Source organism: Euleptes europaea, chromosome 7 (assembly GCF_029931775.1).
Source record: "Euleptes europaea isolate rEulEur1 chromosome 7, rEulEur1.hap1, whole genome shotgun sequence".
Taxonomy (NCBI): Eukaryota; Metazoa; Chordata; class Lepidosauria; order Squamata; family Sphaerodactylidae; genus Euleptes; species Euleptes europaea.
In genome coordinates, this window is record NC_079318.1 from 23,683,319 (window position 1) to 23,697,777 (window position 14,459).

At 44.4% G+C, this 14,459-nt stretch overlaps 1 protein-coding gene across 1 annotated transcript in view; it reads right to left on the minus strand.

The window, feature by feature from the left end:
• The window catches only part of GALNT2 (polypeptide N-acetylgalactosaminyltransferase 2), a 91,710-nt gene that overhangs the window by 34,397 nt on the left and 42,854 nt on the right, over window positions 1-14,459 (minus strand). Inside the window, exon 3 of the mRNA XM_056852510.1 lies at window positions 1,381-1,534. Coding sequence (XP_056708488.1) covers window positions 1,381-1,534 — 154 coding nt within the window. The remainder of the gene's footprint in view (window positions 1-1,380; window positions 1,535-14,459) is intronic.

Sequence of the window (14,459 nt, forward strand, 5' to 3'; positions counted from 1 at the left end):
TGAAGAGGACCAGGCAACCCTAGCTTCTCCCCTCCCCCACCAGGAGATCTACACCCGGTATGGCCCCCGAACAATGTTATAAATATGCAAATGGCCCTAGACAGAAAAAAGGTTCCCCACCCCTGCTATAGAAGCTTCCTTACTCTGACAGACTATGTTTGCATCAATCGGGGAGAATCGATACATTGGAGCATTGTGTTTTGAAATGTGTGTTTCACTCGGATGTAAGACAATTATGGATTTTGCCGCTTTTTAAAGAGAGGACAAATATGCCTATTGGAGAGAAACTGAGAGTACTCCTAGCTGGCACTGAACATAAAGCTGCTTTGGCTATTGCAAAGTTTCCCCCCAAGTTATATAAAAATATAATAATATGAATAAATAAATGAGTCCAAGTCTATTAGGACTGTTGGGCTATTAGGACTGTTTAACTTTTATTAGTTGGGCTATTAGGACTGTTTAACTTTTATTAGTATGATACTGCTCAAGGCCATTGGGTCGAATGAGTAGTTTCATTTAAGTAATAAAAAAACCTAACCTGGGATAAACAAAATAGAGAAACACATTAATGTTTAGATGACAAATTATGTTCTAGTGGCTAAATTCATGCTCGAAAAATCAGATGTCAGTTCCCATACCCAGCTTGTAGCTTGAAAAATCCTACATTACTTCCTTGCCATTTCTTGCCACATTTTCAGTATTGCCTGCTAGTAGAAGACATGTTTCCTTGGCTTTTAAAAAAATCATTTAATGTGATGCTTCTTCAGGGAACTGCTTGAGGCGGCTCACAAAACAAAAACAAGGCAAAATTGTAAAACATAAAAAAGGACCATTAAAAACCAGGAGCATAAAGCTTCTCGCAACCAAAAACATCCCACCAACAGTCCTCAGGCAGCCCGGTGTATAAAGAACTAAAAAGAACGAACCCTAGGTACAAAGAAAACAGCCTACTGGGATATTCTGGTTAAGGAAAAATGGACGAGACCATCCAGCTCAGTTTGCATGAGGCTACCCTCAGCAAACACTGAATAATCTTCACATTTCTAGCTAGCAAACTAACATGGAGCAGTCAAGACCTTCTATAGTTCACTGTCTTATATTTTCTCTCTCTCACACACACACAAAGTAGACTGCAAGTCAACTGAACCTCTGTATATTGCATAAATTACCCTCTTCTACTGTTAGTTGGCTTCTTTGAAATTTAGTTACAGACTAATACAACTCAACTGGGAAAGGCAGGATGGAAATGAAAGTTTTAGAAGAACTCAAGTATGTACTATGCTAACAGAGAGGGAAATCATGAGAACCACAAATGAGCTGTTTGACTAACCTTATTTACCCATAGAGACAACATAGGGACTACTTACTATTGATACTTACTGATCATGCCGAGTGTCTGGAACACTTCTGTCCATTTGCAACTTATCACTCTCCACTTGATTAAACTTATTACGAGCATATGGGTCTTGTCCAGCTCTGACCATAGTGACCCCAATATAAGCTTCTTGGTTGAAGTCCTGCCACCTAACTTTTCCTAAGAGAAAAAGAAAAAAATATCAGAATTAAACGATTTGAACAAATCTCCGCTTTTTCTATTAACAACATGCACTTTATAAACCAGTACAAAGGGCCAAACTAGAAGTGACAGCGTCCCTGTGTATAACACGGGGACACTGCCTCAGTGTTTAAAGTGATTTAAAGATGTTGTGATGGTGGCCAGATTCTGATTGGGCCTACAGCACATTGGGCTAGCAAGTTCTTCGTGTCCCCGTCCCCCCGAAGCCTTTTCAAGTGCTGAAACAGCCACACACCTGTTTCAGCACTTGAAAAGGTGCAGGGAGGGAATAAGAGTGCCTCAGCCTGCTCCGCTGTGCGCCTGATCAGGATTGGGCCCCCACAAAATTCTTAATTTTTTTCTGCTTACAGTTTTCCATTTCTAAATATCCACCGTTTAATAAAATTTGTATCAATGAATGGATACAAGTAATGTGTGTCAGAAAATTCTCCACAAAGATTTCCCACATTATATTTTTTCCACTGAAATTTTTCCACCGCACATACGTATACAGAGTCTTTCCCTTTAATTGTCACGGCTGCTGTGCTGCAGATCAATCATGTTGGATGGGCTAAATATGGGATATTAAGTATGGACTAACTCCAGTGGCTGTACATGGTTCAGGCTTCTACACGGTATATTTGCCTTCTTTCGCTAACATTCAAATATTTACATTTGAACCAGAAAATTTTCATGGAAAATCCACATCACTGATGGATGTCAGTGCCAGCATATTAGGAACTCTTGTCAATTTCAAACCTGTAATTGTTTTGTTTTTTCACACGGTTACCCTTGGGAATTGTGTAAGAGTATGTATTATGGACGTGTAAATGAGGTCGGGAAATAAAACCACAAACCTTTACAATAATAAAAGAAGTCAAGTTATAACTTCATCTACTTGGCTGTGCATGACAAATTAAAGCAAAAGCTAACACTCTTATTTATCCCTCTCCTGTCAGGGAGAGATACAGGGATACCATAATCACCAATCATATATGGAATTAGTCAGTAATGTAAGTGATGCATTGAAGAGGAAAAGGGAAACCAAAGTACCCCCAATTATCTCCATGGAAGAGAATTAAACACAGATAACCATGGGCGAAAACGCATGGTCGCTTTATCCTCCTTTAATCCCTGTTTTAGCCAGGATCAAACGCATGGGTTCGATCCTGGATGAATCCTGGCTGAAACAGGGATTAAAGGAGGATAAAGCGACCATGCGTTTTCGCCCCATGTCTATGGCATATCATGCACAGTTCTTTGGGTGTGCTATTCTATGAAGCCAATTGGCAGACCAGAGTAACTCCCCAAAGGACTGCTTTGGTTAGTGTGGCAACAGATTTCTGTACACTTTAAAAATTTTGTTTACTCAATATGAAATAAACATGCTGAGTCAGATTCAAGGCACTGGAAAGTCTGATGCATATTTTCCTGGACAACCAACAATGCAAACAAGAAAAACAGCCACTTTGCTTAGAAGATCAGTGATTTTAATTTGAATTCCTCGAGAACTCCTGACCATATACCATCCAGACCAACCAACTAGCTCTAGGGACATCTCTATTTGACTCCATTATTCTGACATCTTCCCTGAAAAATGTTGCTCAGGGTTAGGTATCTGCCCAACATCTCCCACACTGAAGACAAACACAAAGAATTTGTTATGCTTATCCAGTTTCCGCACCTCCTTCGGTAATCCACTCACTCTTTGTTCTCTAATACAGTGAGATGCAGAGGCGCAGGAGCAATATGTGACTCTTGTGACATGCTGCCTGTGGCTCTACTCAGCAATGTTCCACAATGGGGCACCTCCCCTGCGTTTGAGGAAACTGGGCACGGCTCATGCCCAGTGCAGCTTGTGGTTAGCAGGTGACTCTCACCTTAAAATAGCTGCCAACAAAAGAATGGGTAAGCTGTGCGCTTCTCTTGGGCCCCATGCCAGGGATGGAAATAAATTCGGCTCTTCTGGTTGGCAATACAGGTGCAAGTGGCTCTCCACAAGCTGTGGACTGAGTATCACTGATCTAATGGTTCAACAACTTTCATTGCTGGTTTTCTGCTTCTGATATATATAGACATATAGACATATGTCCTCAAATCTTCCTTTTTTGCTGGCTTTACTGCTGCCTTGCATTTCCTTTGCCAGAGTTTGCGCGCCCTCAGATTTTCCCCATTTGGGCTAGACTTCCACTTCCTAAAGGCAAAGTGCCTTTTATGGCTTTCATTGCCTTTTATGGTTTCTATACCTTCTAAATACACTAGCCTCTGTTGCTACTGCTCTAGTCAGTGGTATACATTTTAGCCAAGCTTCCAGTATTCCGGTTTTGAATAATCTCCAAGCATCCTAAAGAGATAGGACACTCCTGACTATTCTTTCATTTCTTTTAACCAATTCCTTCCGCTTTGAGAAGCTGCCACTTTTGGAGTAAAAATGGGTGTGTTGGACTTTCAAGGCAACTTACTACTCACCTATGCTGAATTTGATCACAATTCCCTATGATTTGACCCCAAGTGCCTCTCCAGATAAATCCAGGGTCACTACCCATGTAGATGGCTCAAGGATTAACTGTTCAAGGGCACAATCATTTTATCCAGCCTAGAAATTTCTTCTCTTTGTTGTGATTTGAGCAGACTTTTGTTCGAAGTGAGGGTAGTTTAAGTCTGCTATTATTACATCACTATCTTCCTTTAGAAGCCACCCCAATATATTTTTCTACTCTTGGATCTTTGGTCTCGGGAGAGGGGCAATAGTATACTCCAAGCACCAAGTTATTTTTCAGACCTCTTCATACGTCGATATGAAGCATGCATAACGTTACACTGTTAGTACTTCCATTCATTTCAAAACCTACTGGTTTACCAATACACCTGAAAACTACCTAATTTAACAGGCCCTCTTCCATGAACTTCAATAGGATCCCAACTGCATACCCAAGGATTTTCTAACACACATTAAGAGGCTGCTTTTGAATTTTTATTGTCTAGATGGGCATCCTTAGAGTGAAATAAGCTGTGAAATACGAATACTTTGAAAGAAACCAACTGGAAAACTACTTCCTAACTTTGAAAAGAATGGAGTTACAGTTCTCGGAGTATGTGGCCAGCAGATTTAATACTTGATAGAACGCTTGCCCTAACAATGGGAAATTACATCACCCTTTTCCATGTGGATTTCGTCAGCTTTGCCAAATTTACACCCAGAGCACAAAGGAGCAGCGGAATCTGGAAAATGGGTATACGCCAAGAGTAGCGATCAGACCCATAGGGAAATAACGGATATGCCGAATAACCAGATTTGTTTCCATCACAAAAGAAATGTATCTGACAAGACCCAAGAGGTTTTGCTTCATGTATTATAACTATCAGAAGCTTGCAGGGGACCCAAGAATCCAATATGTCCAAATTATGAGTAGCTGTGACCGGCATACCTGGTGACCAAGCTTACTGAAATCCTTTCTGTGTTCTGCAGATTACAATGAAGTGATTCTACAGAAAAACACCAGTAGGCCAAAAGGTTTTAGGTATGCCCATCCATCGGCTTGCTATGGTGCATGTGGTACAAGACCAATGCTGGAACAGACTTGTGAAATAAATGATCTACATCACCAGGAGAAAGAATTTAATTTGAAGGAGCTGCACTTCGACATTACTGAAGCTCTCCAATGGTCAACTCTTCCTCCTACGAACCTTCAGCAGAGCAAATTATGGTAAGAACTAAGGGGTGTGTCCTTATACTGTACAGCCAAGTAGAAAGGAGACCCATGTAGAGTCCCAAGGTATTGTTGAAACATACATCCTATAGCAATCTTGTTGGTCTAGGTGTGGGAAAGGGACTGGACAGGAATCCTCCCAGGCTCCCTTGTAAGCCATTGAACCATGACTGAAAAAAAGCGGGATATAAATGCAATAAATAGATGACCTGTCTCTTGTTTATATATAGGACTGCTACACATGCTACAGTAGATAGTGCGGATATATTCTACAATCCACATATATCTACACCCCACAACATAATTTGCAGTTTCATTTAACAATGAAATTTCTTTAACAAACTGCAAAAAAAACCCCAACCCAAACAAACAAACAAACCCTAATACTCAATAATCTGAAAATATGCTTTGCTTCCACAACTGCAGTGTGATATGGCAATTTCAATATAAACTATGATTTAAACAGCAATTAAGTTTTTGCAATGTCAAACCATTTACTTAGCAGAACCTTTATTAAGTGAAGCATTTCCTTGAATTCATTGTTACTATCTAGACTTCCCATCAAACTCCATGACAATGCAGCCCTAAAACACCCATTTACTGGATTTCCTAGGCCAGATGGAAAATCGGTTGTTTATCATGCAGATCAGTTCTCGCTTGCTAGTGTCAGCCAGAACTTTATACATATTTTAGAAGACATATTTCTCCTCTCATTTGCATGTTACTCCAGAGTCTTGTGCACATAGTACACTTACAGTGCAGTCCTAAGCAAAGTTATTCCAGTCTGAGACCCACTGAAATGGAGTAACTCGCTTTAGGGATTGCACTATTAAGTTATTTTTCTGCAGTAGAGAGATACGATCTATTAATACCAACACGATAGCTTGGGCTTGAACTCAATTTTACAACTACCATGGATAGGGAGTCAGCAAGAATGAGAATGCCACTACAGTTTTAGTATAACAAAGATACACTTGCATTGTGTTAGGCAGCTATTAACTATACCTAGGAAGACTCGTGAACTGACTAACCCTGAACAGAAGTTGACAAATTTTGAAAGGAAAGTTTTGGTCAGTTATTGCTATGTGTATTTGCTATGTGCATTTGTTATGTAAGCAATGTGATACTGGGGAGAGGCAGTTAGTGTAATGGGGAAAGTTTTCTAGCATTATTATCCAAGTTTGTAATCCTATTTTATTACATTGTTTGTATATATTATACTGCCATTTTTTTGCAATCTGATTTTTATTCCAGTTTTTATTGCATTGTTTAATCTTATTTATTAACGCCCCACCTTTCGTCTTGGCTCAAGGCAATTTACAAGCAGCTATAAAACATTACACAGATTAAAACCAAATAAAAACCCAAATTATGCCCCCCCAGATGCCTGCTGGTACACAAGGAAGTCCTGCAATGAATCCTAAAGATCTCCCATGATAGGACTCCCCTCCAGGGAATGCATTCCACAGTATGGGGGCTGTGATGAAAAAGGCCCAGGCTCTAGCTGATGCCTGGCAGGCCACCCCGAGTGGGGAAACAAGCAGGTGGCTGCCTGAAAACCATAACTAGCACACAGAACACATGGGAGAAGATGGTCCTTTAGATATGTGGGTCCTAGGCCATGAAGGGCTTCAAAGGACTTAACCAGTACCTTGAACTCAGAAACAAACAGGCAGTCAATGAAACGGTTTCAAAATGGCTACAAGGAGATAATCCCTCAATTACCTCTCAGGTAGCAAAATTTTGTACGGCTGCAATGAAAATTCGTTGCCACAGAGTAGTCTCTTAGTCCAAATGGCAGCTGTAACTTGGATGTTGTTTATTTTATTTAATTTATTTTTTTAAGTGACTTAAGACTCTGACTGTAAACCTGTGTCGGTAAGACCATTTTAGTCCATGTATCTTAGTTTATTTGCAGCCCTTGGCCAGATAAAACATCTAACTATCTATCTGTTTCAAAACGGACAATTGTGGAATCCACCTTGAGACTATTCTTGTAGCCCAGGGGTCGGCAAAATCATTAGTCAAAAGAGCCAAATATCAACAGTACAACGATTGAGATTTCTTTTGAGAGCCAAATTTCTTAAACTTAAACTATATAGGTAGGTACACTGTTTATTAACTTAATAAACTTTAATTAAAGTTTTAAGTCTTAATTAAACTATAGGTACACTGAATAAAACTTGATATCATACTTAATAGTGATCTTATTTATTGAAAAAATTAAATTGTAAGTCCCTGCCATTTCCCCCTCCCCGTCTGGAGTCCTCGTCTGGAGGCCTGGTCTATTGCCATAAAAGCTATTGGTAGACCTGGCCTCCAGCTGAGTCACATTGGGAGGCCAGGTCTACCCATTGGCTTTCTTGGCAGTAGACCTGGCCTCCGGAGGCCCATAGAAGCCATTTGGTAGACCTAGCCTCTGAAGGGGGACTTTTCCCCCTCCTCGGAGTCCAGGTCTACCGCCAAGAAAGCCAGTGGGTAGACATGGCCTCTGAGGAGGGAAAAAAGTAAGTAAGGTATCCATAAAATTAAATCATGACAATGACTGACAAACACTTAATGTGAACAATGTGAGCAAACTTTTCTGTAGATTCACAGACGCAGTAAACACATGAGAACATAAGAAAGGCCATGCTGGATCAGACCAAGGCCCTTCAAGTCCAGCAGTCTGTTCCCACAGTGGCCAACCAGGTGCCTCCAGGAAGCCCACAAATAAGACCACTGCAGCATCATTGTCCTGCCTGCGTTCCATAGCACCTGATATAATAGGCCTGCTCCTCTGATCCTGGAAAGAATAGGCATGCATCATGACTAGTATCCATTTTGATTAGTAGCCATGGATAGCCCTCTCCTCCTTGAACAGGTCCACTCCCCTCTTAAAGCCCTCCAAGTTGGCAGCCATCACCACCTCCTGGGGCAGGGAGTCCCACCATTTAACCACGTTGTGTGAAGAAATACTTCATTTTATCAGTTTTGAATCTCCCACCCTCCAGCTTCAGCAGACGACCCCGAGTTGTACCATTACGTGTGTCCCGGGTCGGGGGCCCCACCCCGCGCCCTGGGGCTTTCCTGCCACCCTCCACTTACCAGACAAGCCACTGCTGGCTCCAAAGTGTGCCTCTTCCCTACAGGGACCCACAGGCCCAGAAGACGACGGGGGAACGGAGTCGGCGCCGCAGAAGATGGGGCGCCGCGGCCCAGCACCACTGCCGGGGACGCGCCGCCAAAGGACGCCCGCCCCGCCCAACAGCTGATAGGCGGGCTGGGCGGGCTAGGAACTGCCGAGCAGCCCGCCCAGCAATCGCGCGGCTAGAGGGGAGGCTTTAGCCTCCCAACCACTGAGGGCAAGGGAAAGAAGGACCCGGCCATTCTCCACAACGGGGGGGGGGGGGAGACAGCGCGCCCGCTCGCCTGCTCTCTCGCGCTCGCTTCTCTCTCTCTCTCAGGCGCGCCGGCTCCACAGCCCGGCTGCCGGAGCGAGCGGGCGTGAGAGCAGGAGCTCCGAACCAAGTTCAGAGAGCCGCACTCAACGGGCCAAAGAGCAGCATGCAGCTCGCGAGCCGCGGTTTGCCGACCCCCGTTGTAGCCAAAAGAAATTAAAAGCCTTGAGGGATGACTGGGGGAAAAAAACTCTTAAAAATTGCTAATGTAGACAAGCAGCAAAAGTAAAAAGTGACAGAAATAGAACTAGAAGTCTACATGCTACAGTGACAGAACTATTATAATAACTAGTGTAAAGAAATAAAAGAGAAGAAGAAAAAAGGAAGAATAAGAGATCTGTTCCACAAGATCCAAGAAATCAGAGGGAAATTTAAACTATGCTTAAAGCATGCTAAAAGATCAACACAGAAATACATTAACTGAACAGGACAAAATAAAGAAAAGGTGGGAACAACGCACTGAAGAACTATACAGAAGAAATAAAAAGTATGACAGATGCCTTCCAAGAAGAATATTTAGAAGACGAACAGTTTTAGAAACTGTAGTGAAAGCTGCACTCAAAGGCAATTGGGAGAAACAAATCACTAGGAGTAGATGGGATATTAATAGAGCTATTTCAAGCCGCAGAAGCAGAGTCCATCAACATCTTAACAAGAATATGCCAACAAATATGGAAAACAAAACAGAGGCCCACAGACTGGAAATGCTCAATCTATATTCCAGTTCCCCAAAAAGGAGATGGCAGCTTTAAGACCATCACATTAATTTCTCATACAAGTAAAGTGATGCTCAAAATCTTACTGCAAAGACTATTACCACATATGAAATAAGAAATGCCAGATGTTCAAGCTGGATTCAGAAAAGGAAGAGGCAGTAGAGATCACACAGCAAATTTACGTTGGTTATTAGAGCATACAAGGTAATTTCAGAAGAAAATCAGCTTGTGTTTTACAAAACTTTTAACTATGTGGATTATGAAAAGATATGGTTGGTTTTAAAAGAAATGGGTGTACTACATCATCTGATTGTAGAGAGCCAGCAAGGTACAGTGGATAAGAGCGGTGGTTTGGAGCGGTAGAGTCTGATCTGGAGAACCGGATTTGATTCCCCACTCCTTCACATGAGCGGCGGAGGCTAATCTGGTGAACTGGTTTTGTTTCCTCACCCCTACACACGAAGCCAGCTGGGTGATCTTGGGCTAGTCACACTCTCTCAGCCCCACCTACCTCACAGGGTGTCTGTTGTGGGGAGGGGAAGGGAAGGTGATTGTAAGCCGGTTTGATTTTCCCTTAAGTGGCAGAGAAACTCGGCATATAAAAACCAACTCTTCTTCTGATGTGTGACCTATACTCTGGACAAGAGGCTAGATAGAATATGGAGAAACAGAATGATTTCCAATTGGCAAAGGTGTCAGACAAGGATGTCTTTTATCTCCCTATCTGTTCAATCTGTATGCAGAACATATCATAAGGAAAGCTGGATTATATTTAGATGAAGGAGGAGTGTAAATTGGAGGGAGGACCATTAACAATTTGAGATATGTCGATGATACCACATTACTGGCAGAAAGTAGTGAAGACTTGAAACGACTACTGGCAAAAGTTAAAGCAGAAAGGTACATTGTTTACTCACCAAGAAGGTCCTTTCCGCTCTGAAGTAGAAGGTCATCTTGAGCGTTGGGTGTTTCTCGCCCCATTGCTTGGAGAGGCAGGACTAAAATCTTAAACTACTTTCTGTCTCTGGGCGAGGAACGCCCATACTTCCAGTTCTTTTTCAACAAGCTTACTAGAGACAGGAACAGAGTAGGTATACGTAACAGAACCAACACTGAAACTGATTTAACAACATTGTAACACGAAAACGGGACAACTGTCATAAGGTATAATGTCCTAGTCAGCCTGGAATCCGATTGGCTAAATATTACTGCACAGCCACCCTTGGAAGATGAAGATACATCTCCGGGTGGGCAAGATGACCTTCTACTTCAGAGAGGAAAGGACCTTCTCGGTGAGTAAACAATGTACCTTTCCCGCTCTGAAGGAAGGTCATCTTGAGCGGTGGGATGTCCAAGAGCCTCTATTTCGGGTGGGAATCTGTATCGTCATCTTCCACCACATGCTGTAGAACACGTCGTCCAAAGGCAGCTTCTGCGGATGCCAAGGTGTTGATGAGGTAATGCCTAATAAATGTAGACGGATTAGACCACGTGGCCGCCCTACAGACTTCTTCTGTTGAAGCTTGCTTGAAGAAGGCGGCTGAGGTGGCCGCGCTCCGTAATGAGTGGGCCTTGATACCTGATGGTGTTTTGAGTCCGCTGGCGATATATGCCTCTCTGATGCAAGTGCGGATAGTGGAGCTGATCGACTGGCGTCACATAGGCACGCCCTTGTTAGGTGCTGCTATAGAAATGAACAGAAGTTCAGTCTTCCTGATGGAAGAGGTCCTGGAAATGAAGATATGCAAGGCCCTGCGCAAGTCTAGAATGTGCCAAGCTTGCTCTTTAGGGCAGGATGGATTAGGGCAGAATGAGGGTAGGTTAATTTCCTGGGCCTGGTGGAATTGAGACCTAACCTTAGGAGTGAAGGATGGATCGGTCCTGAGCACCACCCCGTCCTTATGAAAGATGCAAAGATCTTTGCGTATAGACAGGGCTCCCAGTTCTGAGACACGATGGGCTGAGGTGATGGCCGTTAGGCAAAGCGTCTTCATCCAAAGAAATCGAAGGGATACTTCTCTCATAGGTTCAAAAGGTTTTTTGGTGAGGGCCAGAAGAACTGTGTTGAGCCTCCAGGTGGGGAAACGGTGAACTACGGGGGGCGTAGATTGTGCCACCCCTTTGATGAATGCCCTGACCTGAGGATGTGAGGATATGGGAATCTCGTCTAGCAAGGGGCACACGGAGGCAATAACCACAATCTGTTTGCAGAGGGTGGAAGCCCTGAGGTTCTGGCGAACTCCGTCTTGTAAGAATTCCAGAATCTGTGGTAAGGATGGAGAGGTAGGATTGGCTGACTTTCGGAGGCACCATCTAACGAAGGTCTTTCAGGTGTAGTCATATATTCTCTTAGTGGAAGGTCGTCTGGCCTGCAGGATAGTAGATGTAACCTCTTGTGATAGACCGAGATCTAGAAGCCGAGTCCTCTCAATCTCCACGCGGTCAACTGGAACCAGCCTGGATCCGGGTGCACTATCGGGTCCTGTTGTAGGAGGGTCGGAGTCGTTGATAGCTGCCATGGAGGACGGATAGACATTTCTGCTAGTGCCGGGAACCACGGCCGCCTGGGCCAATTTGGGGCTATCAGGATAATGTCTGCTCTCACTAGCCTGATCTTTCGGATTACCTTGGGTAGCGTCGGAAGGGGAGGGAATGTATATAGGAGGACTTGAGGCCATGGAGTCATGAGGGCATCCACCTGTTCTGCATCCAGATGGAAATATCTGGAAAAGAATCGGTGTACCTGTCTGTTCAGCGCTGAGGCGAATAGATCCACTTCCGGGATTCCGAACTGATCTGTCACTGCACGGAAGATCTGTGGGTCTAGTGACCATTCCCCTTCCTGGACGGATTGTCGGCTCAGCCAGTCCGCTTCTAAGTTTTGGATACCTCTGATGTGCTCCGCCCTCAAGGATAGGAGATGTTTCTCCGCCCAAGTAAAGTGAGTGCGGCTTCCTGATTCAGGGCTTTGGATCTGGATCCTCCCTGCTTGTTTATGTATGCCTTGGAGGCTACGTTGTTGGTTCGTATGAGTACATGATGGTTCCTCAGGATGTGCTGGAACCTCAGGAGAGCCAGTCTGATCGCCCTCAGTTCTAGGAGGTTGATGTGGAGCTTGGTTTCTGAGGAGTCCCAGGTACCCTGGACGAAGGATCCCGGTATTGTTGCACCCCATCCTTCGAGACTGGAGTCTGAACACCTGGATGGGAGCCTCGTGTAGGTAAGTCTGGCAGGATGTCAGGTTGGTTGTCTTGGTCCACCAGGCTAGGCTGGACCTGGCTGTCGTGCTTAGTCATATGCGTTTGTCTATTTTGTGAGAGATGAATAGTTGATAGGGCCGGAGAGCAGCCTGAAGTGGTCTGGAGTAGAATCGAACCCATGGCCCCAAGCCGATGCATGAGATCATCAAACCAAGGAGCCTTGTGAGGGCCATGAGCTGATGCTGATTGGATTTGGCTGCTGATCTGGCCACTGCAGCTAGCTTGAGCGCCTCGGACTGAGGAAGGGAGACCATATTTTTCTTGGAGTCTATGATGGCTCCTAGATGTAGGATGCGATGCGTAGGTGTCAGGGAGCTTTTTGCTGTGTTGATCAGATATCCGTGATCCTGTAAGGTTTGAATGACCCGAAGGGAGTGTTTGGTGGCCTGTGTGTTGGAGGGCGCACAGATGAGGAGATCGTCGAGGTAGGGGTGCAGTTGTATCCCTTTCCTTCTCAACGACGCCACAAGGGCCACCAGGATTTTGGAGAACACACGTGGAGCTGATTTTAGACCAAATGGTAGGGCCTTGAACTGTAGATGAAGATCTGAGTAACTGAAGCGGAGAAAGCGCCGGTGGTCGGGGTGGATGGGGACGTGTAGGTATGCCTCGGTGAGGTCTATGGATGTCATATGGGTGTCCGGTCTTAGGACCTCGATGATGGATCTCAGAGTTTCCATTCGGAACTGTTTTGTTTGGACGAAGCGATTGACGAATTTTAGATCTAGTATCGCTCTCCAGTCCCCATTTTTCTTTGGTACCGTAAAGAATACTGAGTATACTCCGGCGAATCGATCTTGCAGTGGCACCTCCTCTATGGCTCCTATGTCTAGGAGATGGGAAATGGTCTTCATGGTCCTTTGGATGAGTTTGGATGAGTTTCGATATGGAGAGTTCCTGAAGAGATCTGGAGGAGTTGCTTGGAATTCTATCAGGTAGCCTTGTTGGATCGTTTGCAGAACCCATGCGTCCGCCTGGGAGCTGTGGAAGGAAGTTTTGTAATCTTCCCCCCACCATGATGCTTCTGGCGTCACTGTTTGTTCCCTTTGGGGAACTTATCGAACTTGTCCCCTCTGAAAGGCTGGGTTTGTGGGGGACGACCAAACTTATTGGACCTACGAAAGGAGCCTCGCTGGGAAGGCCAGGAGGAACATCTTTGGTCCTGTCTAAAGCGTGACAGAGTGTGAGATGAGCGAAAGGTTTGGTGATACTGGCCGCTTCTAATATCTTTCCTGTGATTTTTAAGCATGTACCTGTTTTTATCCTTAGTATCAGTGAGTATTTTATCCAGTCTCTCCCCAAAGAGTTTACCTCCTTTGAAGGGGTGAGATAGCAGAATGGCTTTGGACCTGTAGTCTACTTGCCAGGGCCTGAGCCAAAGGGCTTGCCTGATGGCAGTATTGGAGGCCACTGCTCTGGATGCAAAGGTTAGAGCATCTAGGGAAGCATCTGCCATAAAGGAAGAGGCCTGTAAGACTCTGGACAAGCCCTCAGCCACCCTTTTGTCAGCAGTGGGCAGAAGTTTGATAAGCTTCTTGGTCCAAGCGTTTGTGGCTCTGGCTATGAGGGCAACTGCTGTATTTGCCTGATTAGTCAAGGCTGAGGTTTCATGAACTTTCCTTGAGAGGAAATCCATTTTCCTGTCTAACATGTCTTTGATAAAGCCTCCCCCATCTTCAGTGAAGAAATCAGATGACTGAAGGGCTGTGACTGGAGCATCCACCACGGGGAGTTCAAGCATGTCCATGGCATAGAGAGCCAGGTCTCTATGCTTTTTG